The sequence below is a fragment of the Nerophis ophidion genome, linkage group LG25 (assembly GCF_033978795.1).
Source record: "Nerophis ophidion isolate RoL-2023_Sa linkage group LG25, RoL_Noph_v1.0, whole genome shotgun sequence".
NCBI lineage: Eukaryota > Metazoa > Chordata > Actinopteri > Syngnathiformes > Syngnathidae > Nerophis > Nerophis ophidion.
In genome coordinates, this window is record NC_084635.1 from 28,389,754 (window position 1) to 28,406,390 (window position 16,637).

At 39.3% G+C, this 16,637-nt stretch overlaps 2 protein-coding genes across 3 annotated transcripts in view; one reads left to right on the top strand and one right to left on the bottom strand.

Annotated features, from left to right (window-relative positions):
- Nucleotides 1-124, bottom strand: part of cars1 (cysteinyl-tRNA synthetase 1) — a 57,488-nt gene extending 57,364 nt beyond the window's left edge. Inside the window, exon 1 of one of the 2 annotated variants that reach the window (XM_061887734.1) lies at nucleotides 3-124. In XM_061887734.1, coding sequence (XP_061743718.1) covers nucleotides 3-24 — 22 coding nt within the window. In that variant the 5' untranslated portion in view covers nucleotides 25-124. The remainder of the gene's footprint in view (nucleotides 1-2) is intronic. The other variant, XM_061887732.1, reaches the window with a different exon arrangement.
- An 18-nt stretch (nucleotides 125-142) lies between these two features.
- pex16 (peroxisomal biogenesis factor 16) overlaps nucleotides 143-16,637 on the top strand; it is a 64,828-nt gene continuing 48,333 nt past the window's right edge. The window contains exons 1-2 of the mRNA XM_061887735.1: nucleotides 143-433; nucleotides 3,765-3,800. Of these exons, the coding sequence (XP_061743719.1) occupies nucleotides 301-433; nucleotides 3,765-3,800 (169 nt within the window). The 5' untranslated portion in view covers nucleotides 143-300. The remainder of the gene's footprint in view (nucleotides 434-3,764; nucleotides 3,801-16,637) is intronic.

Below are 16,637 nucleotides of genomic sequence, written 5' to 3' on the forward strand. Positions count from 1 at the left end.
ACCTTCTTGACCTGAAGCCGACATTGCACAGAGATGGGTTGTGTGCCGCTGATGCAACAATAACGTGTCCGGAAGGCGACACCGGGCTCTATATACTCATGATAGGAACCAATGTGAGTAGCAACACATGAAAAGAGGGACTCAAATCAGGATCGGACAATGTCCCCGGAAGTTTGAGTGATTTACGGAAGTTTGTATTTGACGAAGCTTCAGCAACTATCTACATGTATTTTATTTTACTAGCGTTTACAACAACGTCTATGCAGTGCGACTGTTTTTTCAGAATATACAAAGGTTAAAATGTCTCACTTGAAAGAGTACGTCGACAAAGTGACTCGTGTTTATGAGCGCTACACAGAGTATGTTCGAGGAAACCCAGCAGCAACAGCCCAGCTGGAGAGTGCAGTGCGGACCTTGTCTTACCTCATCGCAGGTCACTTTCTGATTCATTGATTGATTTACACTTTTATTAGTAGATTGCACAGTTCAGTACATATTCCGTACAATTGACCACTAAATGGTAAGACCCGAATAAGTTTTTCGACTTGTTTAAGTCGGGGTCCACGTTCATCAATTCATGGTACAAATATATACTATCAGCATAATACAGTCATCACACAAGTTAATCATCATAGTATGTACATTGAATGATTTACATTATTTACAATCCGGGGGGTGGGATGAGGAGATTTGGTTGATATCAGTACTTCAGTCATCAACAATTGCATCAACAGAGAAATGTGGACATTGAAACAGTGTAGGTCTTATTTAGTAGGATATGTACAGCCAGCAGAGAACATAGTGAGTTCCGATAGCATAAGAACAAGTATATACATTAGAAGTACATTTGAGTTGTTTATAATCCGGGGAGATGGGATGTGAATGGAGGAGGGTATTAGTAAAGTGTTGGAGTTGCCTGGGGGTGTTGTTTTAGAGCGGCTTTGAAGGAGGATAGAGATGCACTTACTTTTATACCTGTTGGGAGTGCATTCCACATTGATGTGGCATAGAAAGAGAATGAGTTAAGACCTTTGTTAGATCGGAATCTGGGTTTAACGTGGTTTGTGGAGCTCCCCCTGGTGTTGTGGTTATGGCGGTCATTTACGTTGAGGAAGTAGTTTGACATGTACTTCGGTATCAAGGAGGTGTAGAGGATTTTATAGACTAGGCTCAGTGCAAGTTGTTTTACTCTGTCCTCCACCCTGAGCCAGCCCACTTTGGAAAAGTGGGTTGGATTGAGGTGTGATCTGGGGTGGAGGTCTAAAAGTAACCGGACTAGCTTATTCTGGGATGTTTGGAGTCTAGATTTGAGGGTTTTGGAGGTGCTGGGGTACCAGGAGGTGCAAGCGTAATCGAAGAAGGGTTGAATGAGAGTTCCCGCTAGAATCCTCAAGGTGCTTTTGTTGACCAGAGAGGAGATTCTGTAGAGGAATCTCGTTCTTTGGTTGACCTTTTTGATCACCTTGGTTACCATTTTATCACAGGAAAGATTAGCCTCTAGAATGGAACCTAGGTAGGTGATCTCATCCTTCCTGGTGATAACAATGTCACCCACTTTTCACCCGAATAAGTTTGTCAACTTCTTTAAGTCGGGGTCCACGTTAATCAATTCATGGTACAAATATATACTATCAGCATAATACAGTCATCACACAGGTTAATCATCATAGTATGTACATTGAATTATTTACATTATTTACAATCCTGGGGGTGGGTTGAGGAGCTTTGGTTGATATCAGCACTTCAGTCATCAACAGAGAAATGGACATTGAAACAGTGTAGGTCAGGGGTCACCAACGCGGTGCCCGCGGGCACCAGGTAGCAGGTAAGGACCAGATGAGTCGCCCGCTGGTCTGTTCTAAAAATACCTCAAATAACAGCACTTACCAGTGAGCTGCCTCTATTTTTTAAATTGTATTTATTTACTAGCAAGCTGGTCTCGCTTTGTTCGACATTTTTAATTCTAAGAGAGACAAAACTCAAATAGAATTTGAAAATCCAACAAAATATTTTAAAGACTTGGTCTTCACTTGTTTAAATAAATTCTTTTTTTTTTTTTTTACTTTGCTTATAACTTTAAGAAAGACAATTTTAGAGAAAAAATACAACCTTAAAAAGGATTTTAGAATTTTTAAACACATAGACCTTTTTACCTTTTAAATTCCTTCCTCTTCTTTCCTGACAATTTAAATCAATGTTCAAGTAAATTTATTTTTTTATTGTAAAGAATAATAAATCAATTTCAATTTAATTCTTCATTTTAGCTTCTGTTTTTTCGACGAAGAATATTTGTGAAAAATTTCTTCAAACTTATGATTAAAATTCAAAAGAATTATTCTGGCAAATCTAGAAAATCTGTAGAATCAAATTTAAATCTTATTTAAATGTCTTTTGAATTTTTTTTTAAATTTTTGTTCTGGAAAATCTAGAAGAAATAATGATTTGTCTTTGTTAGAAATATAGCCTGGTCCAATTTGTTATATATTCTAACAAAGTGCAGATTGGATTTTAACCTATTTAAAACATTTCATTAGAATTCTAAAATTAATCTTAATCAGGGAAAATTACTAATGATGTTCCATAAATTCTTTTTTAAATATTTTCAAAAAGACTCGAATTAGCTATTTTTTCTCTGAATTTTTTGGGTTGAATTTTGAATTTTAAAGATTCGAAATTGAAGATAAACTATGTTTCAAAATTAAATTTAGATTTTTTTCCTGTTTTCTCCTCTTTAAAACCGTTCAATTAATTGTTTTTTCATCATTTATTCTCTACAAAAAACATTCCGTAGAAGGAAAAAAAAGGTACGACGGAATGACCGACAGAAATACCCATTTTTTTACATATATAGATTTATTTATTAAAGGTAAATTGAGCAAATTGGCTATTTCTGGCAATATATTTCAGTGTGTATCAAACTGGCAGCCCTTCGCATTAATCAGTACTCAAGAAGTAGCTCTTGGTTTCTAAAAGGTTGGTAACCCCTGTTGTAAAGACATACCTCGAGGTCGGATGGCTGCGGTGAACACACAGTGTCTCAGAGAGAAGCCAAGGAGCTAAGCTCACAGCTGCCTTTTAAACAGCTACTGCAGGAGGACGAATAATCCAATGATGTCTCCGGTAAGATACATATATCACAATTTTCCCATCCAAAAACATGCTGGTTGACGTAGAGAAACATGTTCGCTTGACCGCAGCTTCACAACAAACAGATAAACTCAGGCTGTGTCTCGGTGCTAAAGACAGCTGCAATACACCGCTTTCCACCAACAGCATTGTTCTTTATAGTCTCCATTATTAATTGAACAAATTGCAAAAGATTCAGCAACACAGATGTCCAAATTACTGTGTAATTGCGCGATGAAAAGAGACGACTTTTAGCCGCTAGTAGTATTGATCTAGTTTGTCCCCTCCAACTCAAAACGTCACAAACATGCGTCATCATTCCGCGACGTTTTCAACAATGAAGTCCACAGGAAATTTAAAATTGTAATTTAGTCAACTAAATCGGCCGTATTGGCATGTGTTGCAATGCTAAGATTTCATCATTGATATATAGACTATCAGACTGCGTGGTCGGTAGTAGTGGGTTTCAGTAGGCCTTTAAGTCGGGGTCCACGTTAATCAATTCAGGAGTTACATTACAGTGAACTTTCACCAATAATAGCAGCACTTTACCATGTACACTTATCTTACATTACTTGGTATTGTCTGCTGGCTTCACGTAATGTATTGCATCATGATTTGATTCTTTATTTTTGCAGGACGATTTGCAGATTCCCACGAACTATCTGAACTTGGTAAGAAAAAGTCAAATCTATTTAATAAATGTTTTCCTTCTTTGTTTGACTTTCAGGAGGATAGAAAAGTGGATTGAGCTCGAAAGTGAGCGAATTAATCCATCCATTCATCCATTTTCTGCCGCTTATTCCCTTTGGGGTCGCGGGGGGCGCTGGGGCCTATCTCAGCTACAATCGGGCGGAAGGCGGTGTACACCCTGGACAAGTCGCCACCTCATCGCAGGGCCAACAAAGATGGACAGACAACATTCACACACTAGGGCCAATTTTTTAGTGTTGCCAATCAACCTATCCCCAGGTGCATGTCTTTGGAAATGGGAGGAAGCCGGAGTACCCGGAAGGAACCCACACATTCACGGGGAGGACATGCAAACTCCACACAGAAAGATCCAGAGCCCGCGGTTGAACCCAGGACTACTCAGGACCATCGTATAGTGAGGCAGACGCACTAACCCCTCTGCCACCGTGAAGCCCTGAGCGAATTAATGCGTATGATATTTAGGTACAACCAAACTCTCCATCCATCCATCCATCTCCTTCCGCTTATTGGGTTGCGGGGGCAGCAGCCTAAGCAGGGAACCCCAAACTTTCCTCTCCCCAGCCACTTCGTCCAAGTCTTCCCGGGGGTTCCCGAGACGTTCTCAGGCCAGCCGGGAGACATATTCTTCCCTGTGGCCTCCTACTGGTTGGACGTGCCCTAAACACCTCCTTTGGGAGGCGTTCAGGTGGGATCCTGACCAGATGCCCGAACCACCACATCGAGAGTAGCAGCGGCTTTACTTTGAGCTCCCCCCGGATGGCAGAGCTTCTCACCCCAACAACCAAACTATCATAAATTATAAATACTTGAGAAGAATATAATAGTGTAAGTATGTTTGATTACAGGCAGTACGGCGTCAGAAGGGTTGGTGCATCTGCCTCACAATACAAAGGTCCTGGGTTTGATCCTGCGCTCGGGATCTTTCTGTGTGGAGTTGGCATGTTCTCCCCGTGACGGCGTGGGTTCCCTCCGGGTACTTCGGCTTCCTCCCACCTCCAAAGACATGCATCTGGGGATAGGTTGATTGGCAACACTAAATTGGCCCTAGTGTGTGAATGTGAGTGTGATGTTGTCTTTCTCTCTCTGTGTTGGCCCTGTGATGAGGTGGCGACTTGTCCAGGGTGTACCCCGCCTACCGCCCGAATGCAGCTGAGATAGGCTCCAGCGACCCCGGAAGGGACAAGCGGTAGAAAAATGGATGGATGGATGGCTGTTTGATTACACATACAGTAAATGTTCCTTTTACATTTTTCAGTAAATAGTTATATTTTGATTGACGCAGAAATTACAGGGTTTCCCCATACATTAATTTATTTCTATATAATTTGGAATGCCGCAGAACGCTTTTTCCTAAGATACAGCATGTACGCCCTTCCTTACAAACACATTAGGACTGTCTTTGTAGCTTGTTGTTCCAACTCTATACAGTGGAAGGCATTGTAATGATGCTTCTTAACCACTGTTCATTATAACGGTTTTGCTTTTACTAGTAACTAGTAATCTAATTAATCACTTTTAGGTCCGTTACAACGCCATTAACGATAGCTTGATTTAACATGGCACGCTACTTTTGATGGGGTTTTATGTCGACAACAAGTCAGTGTCATAAGTGCAGCAAGTTCAATGCAGGAAATATATTTTCACTTGTGAAAACAACAAGCAGCATCACACTAAAATTAACTTGATTTAAAATTGGAAGAGGCACCATCACACTGTGACACAACCGGCAACAACATACGCACACATACACAATTAGACTATTGGGCAAAAAATCAATGGTTGAACTGACAAACTTGCTATCCAAAATATACCCCGTTTGTTGACAAAAAGATATGACAGTCATCGAAGCACATTCAATCTCTTTATTAAGCTGAGGTAACACAATCCGGTAAAAAAATGTCAAAGAGCTGGCCCCTATATCAAGCATCTCTCAAATTCATATGCCTGATATTGAATTTTTTGTTTTGGTTTAAGCAACGTATAAATTAATCTCCTTAGTAATTAATTACATTCATTAAAGAGTAATTATGTTAGTACGGTAATTCAATTACTTTTTTGGTAAAGAAACGAGTAACTATTGATAATTACATTCTTAAAGTAATTTTAAGAACGTTGTTCTTAAGTGTTGAAATTGATTTACTCAGAGCCCTGCAATCCATAAAATAGCGGCACTATTCGTGGGCGTGTTGCGTGAGATTTACTAACACTGTGTGTGCACTTGTAAAGTGGTACAGACCACCTTATTAAAATGTGGATTTTGTGTACACTATACAGGGCATCCAGTGGAGACACTTTTATTTACTCCACGTTAATTTAATCATCAAAGCTGTGGCGTTTTATCTTTTCAAACATGTAGGAGACATGTACTACTTTTTATTAGCATTTCAAAAGCAATCCTGCAGTGCATCTTGGGTATATTGACACCACTTTTTATTTATTATTTACTGCCAAAATGCGCTGATTGGTAAAACTGCACTTACTCTGCTCAGGACGAACAAAAATGCATCATAAATATTTGTTATTTCATATAATAAATATTTTGATCATACATATTCTGTGGGGAAAAAAAAGAAAGTCATTAAAAAAATACCAAAGGACACCAGAACGCTCCTTAAGCCCACAACTTATAAAATGATGTTGCTGAATAGCTGATTTGTCTAACATTTTTTGTTCCAAAATTTGCAAAAATGTTGACAGAGAATCCCCGTCTGTCTGTGCAGTACAAGCACTGATCTTGTAGCCGTGTGTGGAGCTGTCAGTTTGCACGTCCTTCTCACATCTGCTAAATAAAACACTGAATAGTGCTCGCAAAACGGTGATGAGTGTTGATAAATGACCTTGCGTGTGCTAAATGACAAATATTTGCATCTTCTCACAGTATTATGAGTGTTTTCATGATCAGCATATATTTTGCGTATTCATGAAGACACAGACACAAAATTAATTGCAAACCAACCTATTCTGCTCACTTGGCAGTCGCAATTCATTTTGCACACATTTAATAGATCAGCTTTGCATGAGTTTTAGTACACACGAGTTAAGTTAAGTTAAAGTACCAATGATTGTCACACACACACACACTAGGTGTGGTGAAATGTGTCCCCTGCATTTGACCCATCCCCTTGAAGTGAGGGGAGCAGGGGGCAGCAGCGGTGCCGAGCCCGGGAATCATTTATGGTGATTTAACCCCCTATTCCAATTCCAACCCTTAATGCTGAGTGCCAAGCAGGGAGGTAATTGGTCCCATTTTTATAGTGTTTGGTATGACTCGGCCGGGGGTTTGAACTCACAACCTACTGATCTCAGGGCGGACACTCTAACCATTAGGCCACTGATTTAATAAATCAGGCCGATGGTCGTGTATTATTTCTCAGATGTACAATGATTTGTCCATTATCTTTAAATCAGCTCACATTTACATGCAGCCCAAGAAACAAAAATGTTTTTTTAACCCTTCGTACGTGTTGTAAGTTGCACGCTTGAGCGTCATTTAGCGTTGCAGATACATTGTAGTCCCGTGTAAAACACTTAATGCATGGTCTTGACATTGTTTTACTATTTAACAGTTGGTCCCAATTTGTTGATCTGCTCTCCTGCAAGAAAACTTTTTTCAACTTCTAACCACAAATGAATTTAGACTGATCTAAACAGCACCTCTGCTCTTAAAGTCATTGTAAATTCTATTTATTTGCAGTAAATAAATAATAAATGGGTTGCACTTGTATAGCGCTTTTCTACCTTCAAGGTACTCAAAGCGCTTTGACACTACTTCCTCATTTACCCATTCACACACACATTCACACACTGATGGAGGGAGCTGCCATGCAAGGCGCTAACCAGCACCCATCAGGAGCAAGGGTGAAGTGTCTTGCTCAGGACACAAGGGACATGACGAGGTTGGTACTAGGTGGGGATTGAACCAGGGACCCTTGGGTTGCGCACGGCCACTCTTCCACTGCTTCCACGCCGTCCATGAAACCACAAAACAAAACATTTAAAAGGTGAATAAAGCTGATATTGCAAATTTTTAAACCCATTTAAAGTTGTAATACAAAATTAGCAATGAAAGCCATAATCCTACCATTATTTAAAGAAAATGCTGTTGGTTCTAAAATAGTGTTTGGTATGACATAGAGTGAAAGGAAAGGAAGTTGGATGTCCAACAATAATGTTATTGAATAAAAATAAACCGAAAGAAAGTTTCCATTTTCACCTTGAACTTGACTTAAATGTATCATCCAGAATGACTAATAATGAAAATGAAACCAAGTCAAAACAAAACAGAAAGTAATGAACAACATGATGCAATGTTGCATACAGTAGAAATAAAGGTTACAATTAATTTTCTATTTAGACATTTTACTTGATGTTAAAGGGGAACTACATTTTTTTTTAAATGTTGCCTATTAATAATCATTATGAAAGACATGACGACAGATGGATTTTTTAAAATGCATTCTAATTTATAAATTACTTAGTGTCTAAGGAAAGGAAGTAGGATGTCTAACAAAATGTTATTAAATGAAAATAAACCGAAATAAAGTTTCCATTTTCAACATCAACATGACTTAAATGTACCACCTGGAATGACCAAGAATGAAAATCAAACCAAGTCAAAAGGAAACAGAAAGTAATGAACAAGATACAATGTTGCATACAGTAGAAATAAAGGTTACAATTACTTTTCTATTTATATATTTTACTTCATGTTAAAGGAGAACTGCACTTGTTTATAAAAAATGTTCCTATCGTTCACAATCAGAATGGAAGACATGACGACAGATGGATTTTTTTAATGCATTCTGACATATAAATTACTTTGTGTGTAAGGAAGGAAGTTGGATGTCTAACAATAATATGTTATTAAATGAAAACAAACCGAAAGAAAGTTTCCATTTTCAACTTCAACATGACTTAAAGTATCATCCAGAATGACTAAGAATGAAAATGAAACCAAGTCAAAACAAAACAGAAAGTACTGAACAACATGATGCAATGTTGCATACAGTAGAAATAAAGCTTACAATTACTTTTCTATTTATACATTTTACTTAATGTTAAAGGGGAACTGCATTTTTATTTTAAATTTTGCCTATTGTTAACAATCATTATGAAAGACATGACGACAGATGGATTTTTTAAAATGCATTCTAACGTATAAATTACTTAGTGTGTGAGGAAAGGAAGTTGGACGTCTAACAATATGTTATTTTTCACCTTCAATGTGACTTAAATGTATAATCCAGAATGACCAAGAATGAAAATCAAACCAAGTCAAAAGGAAACAGATAGTAATGAACAACATGATGCAATGTTGCATACAGTAGAAATAAAGATTACAATTACTTTTCTATTCATACAATTTACTCAACATTAAAGGGGAACTCCACTTTTTTGAGAATTTTGCCTATTCGGAATAATATGAAAGACATTACGACAAATAGATTTATTTTAATGTATTCTCAATATTAAATGCATTGGATCAAAAGTCTGCTTTCATTGGAGCCTATAGAGCCTCTAAAAACATCCAAACACCTCCATTAGGGTTTAATATACAAAACCCACAACCAGTGACATTGACACCTTGTGTTATTCGCAAATAAAAACAGAATACAATGATTTGTAAATCCTTTGCAATTTACAGTTGTGATGAAAATTATTCAACCCCCACACAATTTTGGTGTTTTAGCAAGTTGGACATTTATTCCGTATTTTGTTTATAGTCATATCAAATAAAGATGTGTCAAATAGACAAATGCAACTTAAATTTTAACACTGTATTTTACAAAATACCAAAAAAGGACATTTTTATTAATATCTCATTGACAAAATGATTCAACCCCCTAGTTACATGGATCTTTAGTACTTAGTAGAACACCCTTTGGCAGTAATGACATCCTTCAAACGTGATTCTTGCAACCATCTACAGGTATTTTAGCCCATTCCTCTTGGGCAAAGGCCTCCAGTTCATTCATATTCTTGGGCTTGCGTGCTGCAACTGCCTTCTTCAAGTCCCACCACAGGTTTTCTATAGGATTTAGGTCTGGCGACTGTGAAGGCCACTCCAGAGTCTTCCAGCCCTTCTTCTGCAACCACTCTGATGTTGATTTGGAGGTATGCTTGGGATCGTTGTCCTGTTGGAAGGTCCAACGTCTCCCAAGCCTCAGCTTCGTCACTGACTTCATGACATTTGCAACTAATATATCCTGGTAGGAAATAGAATTCATAATGCCTTGAACGCGCTGCAGATTCTCGGTACCTGAGGTAGAGAAACAGCCCCAGCGTATGATTGACCAACCCCCCCCAACCCTGTTTAATAGTAGGCAAGGCGTTCTTCTCTTTATAAGCTTAATTTTTTCTCCTCCTGACATAACGTTGATTCATAGGCCCAAAGAGTTCCAGTTTTGTCTCATCACTCCATAGAACAGTTTCCCAAAACCTTTGGGGTTTGTCCAGATGATTTTTGGCATACTGGAGTCTATTTTGCTTGTGCCTGGTAGTCAGAAGTGGGGTGCGCCTGGGAGTTCCTGCATGGAGGCCTTCATCTCGTAGTGCGCGCCTTATTGTCTGGGACGAAACCTGCGTTCCCCCCTCTGCAATGTCCTGTTGTAGTTCATCAGCTATTACCTGGGGGTTTTTCACCACTGTACGCTTCAAATACCGGACAGCAGTTGCACACAGCATCCTCTTTCTACCACGCCCAGGTAGTATTTCCACTGTGCCTTTAGTTTTAAACTTGCGAATTATGCTCCCAACTGTGTCTGTGTAATGTCTTTGCTGTTTTCTTATATCCATATCCTTTCTAATGAAGAGAAAATACCTCCTCTCTTGACTTCTTTGACCACTCCCTGGACTTCACCATGTTGCAATTACACCATTGACCATCTACAAGAAGCTGAGCGTCACATTCTTTTTCAGTCAGTTTAATTGTTGCTCGTTATGCTTCTAATCACATCTACAGGTGTTTTCAACACCTGATTTAAAATACCTTATTCAAATTCTGTTCTTAAGAGTTATGATCTTCAAGGGGTTGAATAATTTTGTCAATGACATTAAGAGAAATGAAACTGTTTGGTATGTTACAAAATATAATGTTGTAATTCAAGTTTCATTTGTCTATTTAATGCATTTTTATTTGATATGACTATAAACAAAATACGGAATAAATGTCCAACTTGCTAAAACACCCAAATTGTGTGGGGGTTGAATCATTTTGATCACAACTGTATATTTAATTGAATATACTGCAAAGACAAGATATTTAATGTTCGAACTGAGAAACTTATTTTTTTTTTTGCATTATATCATTAACCTAGAATTTAATGGCAGCAACACATTGAAAAAAGTTGGCACAGGGGCATTTTTACCACTTTGTACATGGCCTTTCCTTTTAACAACAAACAGTAAATATTTAGGAACTGAGGAGACCAATTTTTGACCCTTTTTAGGTGGAATTCTTTCCCATTCTTGCTTGATGTACAGCTAAAGTTGTCCAACAGTCTGGGGTCTCCGTTGTGGTATTTTAAGCTTCATATTGCACTACACATTTTCAATGGGAGTCAGGTCTGGACTACAGGCAGGCCAGTCTAGTACCCACACTCTTTTACTATGAAGCCACGCTGTTGTAACACGTGGCTTGACATTGTCTTGTTGAAATAAGCAGCGGTGTCCATGATACATTTGCTTGGATGGCAACATATGTTCCTCCAAATTCTGTATGTAACTTTTAGCTTATTGGTGCCTTCACAGATGTGTAAGTTACCCATGCCTTGGGCACTAATACACCCCCATACCATCACGGATGCTGACTTTTGAAATTTGCGCATATAACAATCCGGATGGTTCTTTTCCTCTTTGTCCACAGTTTCCAAAAACAATTTGAAATGTGGACTCTTGGGCAGAACACTTTTCTACTTTGAATCCATCCATCTTGGATAAGCTAGGGCCCAGCGAATCCGGCAGTCTTTCTGGGTGTTGTTGATAAATGGCTTTCGCTTTACATAGTAGAGTTTTAACTTACACTTTCAGATGTAGCGACTAACTGTTGTTACTGACAGTGCTTTTGTGAAGTGTTCCTGTGCCCATGTGGTGATATCTTTTACATACTTATGTCGCTTTTTGATGCAGTACCCCCTGAGGGATCGAAGGTCCGTAATATCATCGCTTACATGCAGTGATTTCTCCAGATTTTTTTTAACCTTTTGGTGAAATTACGGACCGTTGATGGTGAAATCCATAAATTCCTTGCAATAGCTTGTTGAGAAATGTTATTAAACTGTTGGACAATTTTCTGACACATTGGTTCACAAAATGGTGATACTTGCCCCATCCTTGTTTGAGAATTACTGAGCATTTCACGGACGCTGCTTTTATACCCAATCATGGCACACACCTGTTCCTAATTAGCCTGTTCACCTGTGGGATGTTCCAAATAAGTGTTTGATGAGCATTCCTCAACTTTTTCAGTCTTTTTTACCACTTGTACCAGGTTTTCTGAAACATGTTGTAGGCATCATGTTCTAAATGAGCTAATATTTGCAAAAAATAACAAAGTTTTCCAGTTCGAACATTAAGTATTTTGTCTTTGCAGTCTATTCAATTGAATATAGGTTGAAAAGGATTTGCAAATAATTGTATTCTGTTTTTATTTACCATTGACACAACATGCCAACTTCACTGGTTTTGTACAATATGTAAGTATATATGTAATGTAGAAATGGACACATTTATATTGACATTTATTATTTATGTAATTTGATCATTTTAGGCATATGTGGGGCATTAATAAAAAAAATGCATTACACTTTTTTTTTTCCCGTCATCACTGATTTCTGCTCACTGCAGATTTTTTGAGAGCCAACAGACATAATAGAACATCAGTTACTGTTCGGCCGTCATTAGGATGCACACTGCTGGGATGTTCATATATTCCCATTTACATGAAAAATGTCTCATAATCCTCACGAAGAAATGAGGGACGAGGGGGACAAGTGCTTTTTGTGTTGTTCTCACCGGTTCCAGGTCCTAAATTGGCTGTCAAAGTCCAGGTGAAAGGCAATTTTTTTATGATTTACAATAAATTTACTGTCAGCAGGGATGTGAGGAAACAGCAGACCACTCGATGACGTAAACATAGGGAAACACGGAAGTGATTACATCACCGCTATAAATAGTTTGTCTGCATTAGCGCTTATAACAATATCACTAATACGGGGTTCATATTCAAGTCATCAAATGTAAAGAGAGTTTTGTTGGTGATTTTTGAATGGTTATCTATCGGATTTTATGGGCGGATTAGTGGCGCTCCCATTGGCTCCGCTGAAAGCGTACTTTTATTTACGTTTATTTAATATTTAGAATGCATAAAAAAAAAAAAAAATCCGTCGTGATTGTGAACGATAGGCAAAATTCCCCAAAAAAGTGCAGTTCCCCTTTAAGACATTTCCCAAGCAGCTGAGGCTATACACCAGTGACGTGCGGTGAGGTTCATGGCTGGTGAGGCACTGACTTCATCACAGTCAGATTTATAAACATATGAACCCTTTAGCGCATGGGTGTCAAACTCTGGCCCGCGGGCCAAATTTGGCCGTGTAATTTGGCCCTTGAGGCAATATCAAATTAAAATTAGAGCTGGCCCGCCGCTGTAACACCGCATTCACTGCTAATACTCTTACTTGCAAACCCTCCCGATTTTCCCGGAAGACTCCCAAAGTACAGTGCCCCTCCCAAATTTCATCCCGGACAACAATATTGGGGGTGGGCCTTAAAGGCATTGCCTTTGGCCTTCTCTACAACCTGTCGCCACGTCCACTTTTCCTCCATACAAACAGCGTGCCGTCCCTGTCACATAATATATGCGGCTTATACACTCACTCAAGTGAATGCAAAGCATACTTGGTCAACAGCCATACAGGTCACACTGAGGGTGGCCGTATAAACAACTTTAACACTGTTACAAATATGCTCCACACTGTGAACCCACACCAAACAAGAATGACAAACACATTTCGGGAGAACATCCGCCCCGTAACACAACATAAACACAACAGAACAAATACCCAGAATCCCTTGCAGCACTAACTCTTCCAGAACACTACAATATACAACCCCCGCTATCACCAAACCCTGTCCACATCAACCCCGCCGCCGAAAAGAGGCATTCAATATTTATTTGAATTTTGATATGCCATTGATATTTTTTTGATTATTATTATTATTATTATTTGAAACTCGATTGTGCATGTCACTATAAAGTTATATAAGCCTTGCTTGTTCAATATTCATTGCAAAACTTGTTTGGGTCCCTATTAAAAGGTTAATTTGTTCAACCTCGGCCCGCGGCTTTGCTCGGTTTTAAATTTTGGCCCAATCTGTATTTGAGTTTGACACCCCTGCTTTAGAGTATATTATTCACCATTTGATTGGCAGCAGTTAACGGGTTACGTTTAAAAGCTCATACCAGCATTCTTCCCTGCTTATTGGCACTCAGCATCAAGGGTTGGAATTGGGGTTTAAATCACCAAAAATGATTCCCGGCCGCTGCTGCTCACTGCTCCCCTCACCTCCTAGGGGTGAACAAGGGGATGCGTCAAATGCAGAGGACAAATTTCACCACACCTAGTGTGTGTGTGTGTGTGACAATCATTGATACTTTAACTTAATGTAGCAGGTACTTTAGCTAATATAGTATAGTATAAATAAATTACACTTATTATTATCATTATTAGCGATAAAACTGCTAACATTAACAATATTAAATAATCACATGTATGTACAAAATAACAAACACGACAGTACACAGTGTTGTCACTATGACAGGTGTAACCGCAGTGTTCATTCATTGTCTTTACTGTAGCATAAAAAATGCAGATGGCCTTAAAACGCCACAATACTCAGTAACCACATTTAAGTACCCAAAATAAAGACTCAACATAAATATAAATTTAATCGGAGCAGAAACATTGGAGCATACGGGATTAAACCCTATAAGCAAACAGATAGACTTACCAACTCGGCTTAATATCTCAACATTGACACACTCTTTCGTCGCAACTCGGCCCTGATGGTCGGCACCTATAAGTTTACAATTAGTTGTAAAATGTTGGACGGTTGTTTTTAGGATATGCAGGCAAACGACAACTTTAAAACATACCGTCTTCAGATGTCCCCAGGGCTAGCCAAGTAGTGCAAGAATGATCTCTGGGATCACTAGCGCCCTCTACCACCAGGAGGTCTGAAAACAGGTGCCTCACATCGCAGCCGTTTTATGATTGGCCAGCACAAGAAATACGTTACATACATACAGTTGTTGACAAAATACACTGTACATTATCAATCAATCAATGTTTATTTATATAGCCCTAAATCACAAATGTCTCAAAAGACTGTACAAACCATTACGACTAGGACATCCTCGGAAGAACCGACATAAGGGCAAGGAAAACTCACACCCAGTGGGCAGGGGGAATTCACACCCAGTGGGACGCCAGTGACAATGCTGACTATGAGAAACCTTGGAGAGGACCTCACATGTGGGCAACCCCCACCCCCCCCCCTAGGGGACCGAAAGCAATGGATGTCGAGTGGGTCTAACATGATACTGTGAAAGTTCAATCCATAGTGGCTCCAACACAGACGCGAGTGTTCAGTTCAAAGCGGATCCAAGACAGCAGCGAGAGTCCTGTCCACAGGAAACCATCCCAAGCGGAGTCGGATCAGTAGCGTAGAGATGTCCCCAACCGATACACAGTCCATCCTGGGTCCCGACTTCATCCATGGTCATCGGACCGGACCCCCTTCACAAGGGAGGGGGGGATATAGGAGAAAAAGAAGCGGCAGATCAACTGGTCTAAAAAGGTCTATTTAAAGACTAGAGTATAGAAATGCGTTTTAAGGTGAACCTTGAATGCTTCTACTCAGCTTCTACTCATGCTTCTACTCAGCTAACTAAACTATGGAAATGTATAATATAATTCATGTAGCAATACGGTCTCACTGCACAGCAGGCCAGCAGTTAGCTGAGTCATTGCGCAAACCATGGTGACGGGGAGGCTCAGCTGGCTGTGACTCACCGCAAGTAATTCTCAGTATTTGAAAGGCAAATGTGAAAATTAAGCGATTTTGAATAAAAAATAATTTAAAACTGGTGATGTTAAATGGAAAATAACTTTATAATTAAATCACTGGATACATATAACAATATAATTATTATTTTTTTCTTTTTTCCATTTTTTTCTTTCCATGATGGCAAGTGAGGCCATGCCTCACCTGCTGCCCCTGACTGCACGTCACTGCTATAAAAAATGATGTTTCACTTACAAATCCTTTCTGCTCTTATAATTTTTTTAAGTCTACAGAGCATCGGACTAGTTTAGCAAACTCAGTGTACCGTCTCGTATCCCGGTGTGGTGGTGAGCTGAACCAGTGTTGCACTCGACTCTCCAGCACTCCAAAATATACCGTCTGAGTATTGTGATGTTGATATAGTTGAAACACACCTAGAGTGGTTGTAGTTTAGTCTATAAGGACATGGCTTTAAAACCAGAGGGCCATGTTTTTTTTTTTTGGGGGGGGGGGGGGGGGGGGTGCGCTTGGGAGAGTGGCCGTGCCAGCAACCTGAGGGTTCAATCCCCACCTTCTACCAACCCTGTCACGATCCGTGTGTCTTTGAGAAAGACACTTCACCCTTGCTCCTGATGGGTCGTGGCTAGGGCCTTACATGGCAGCTCCCGCCATCAGTGTGTGAATGGGTGAATGTGGAAATAGTGTCAAAGCGCTTTAAGTAACTTGAAGGTAGA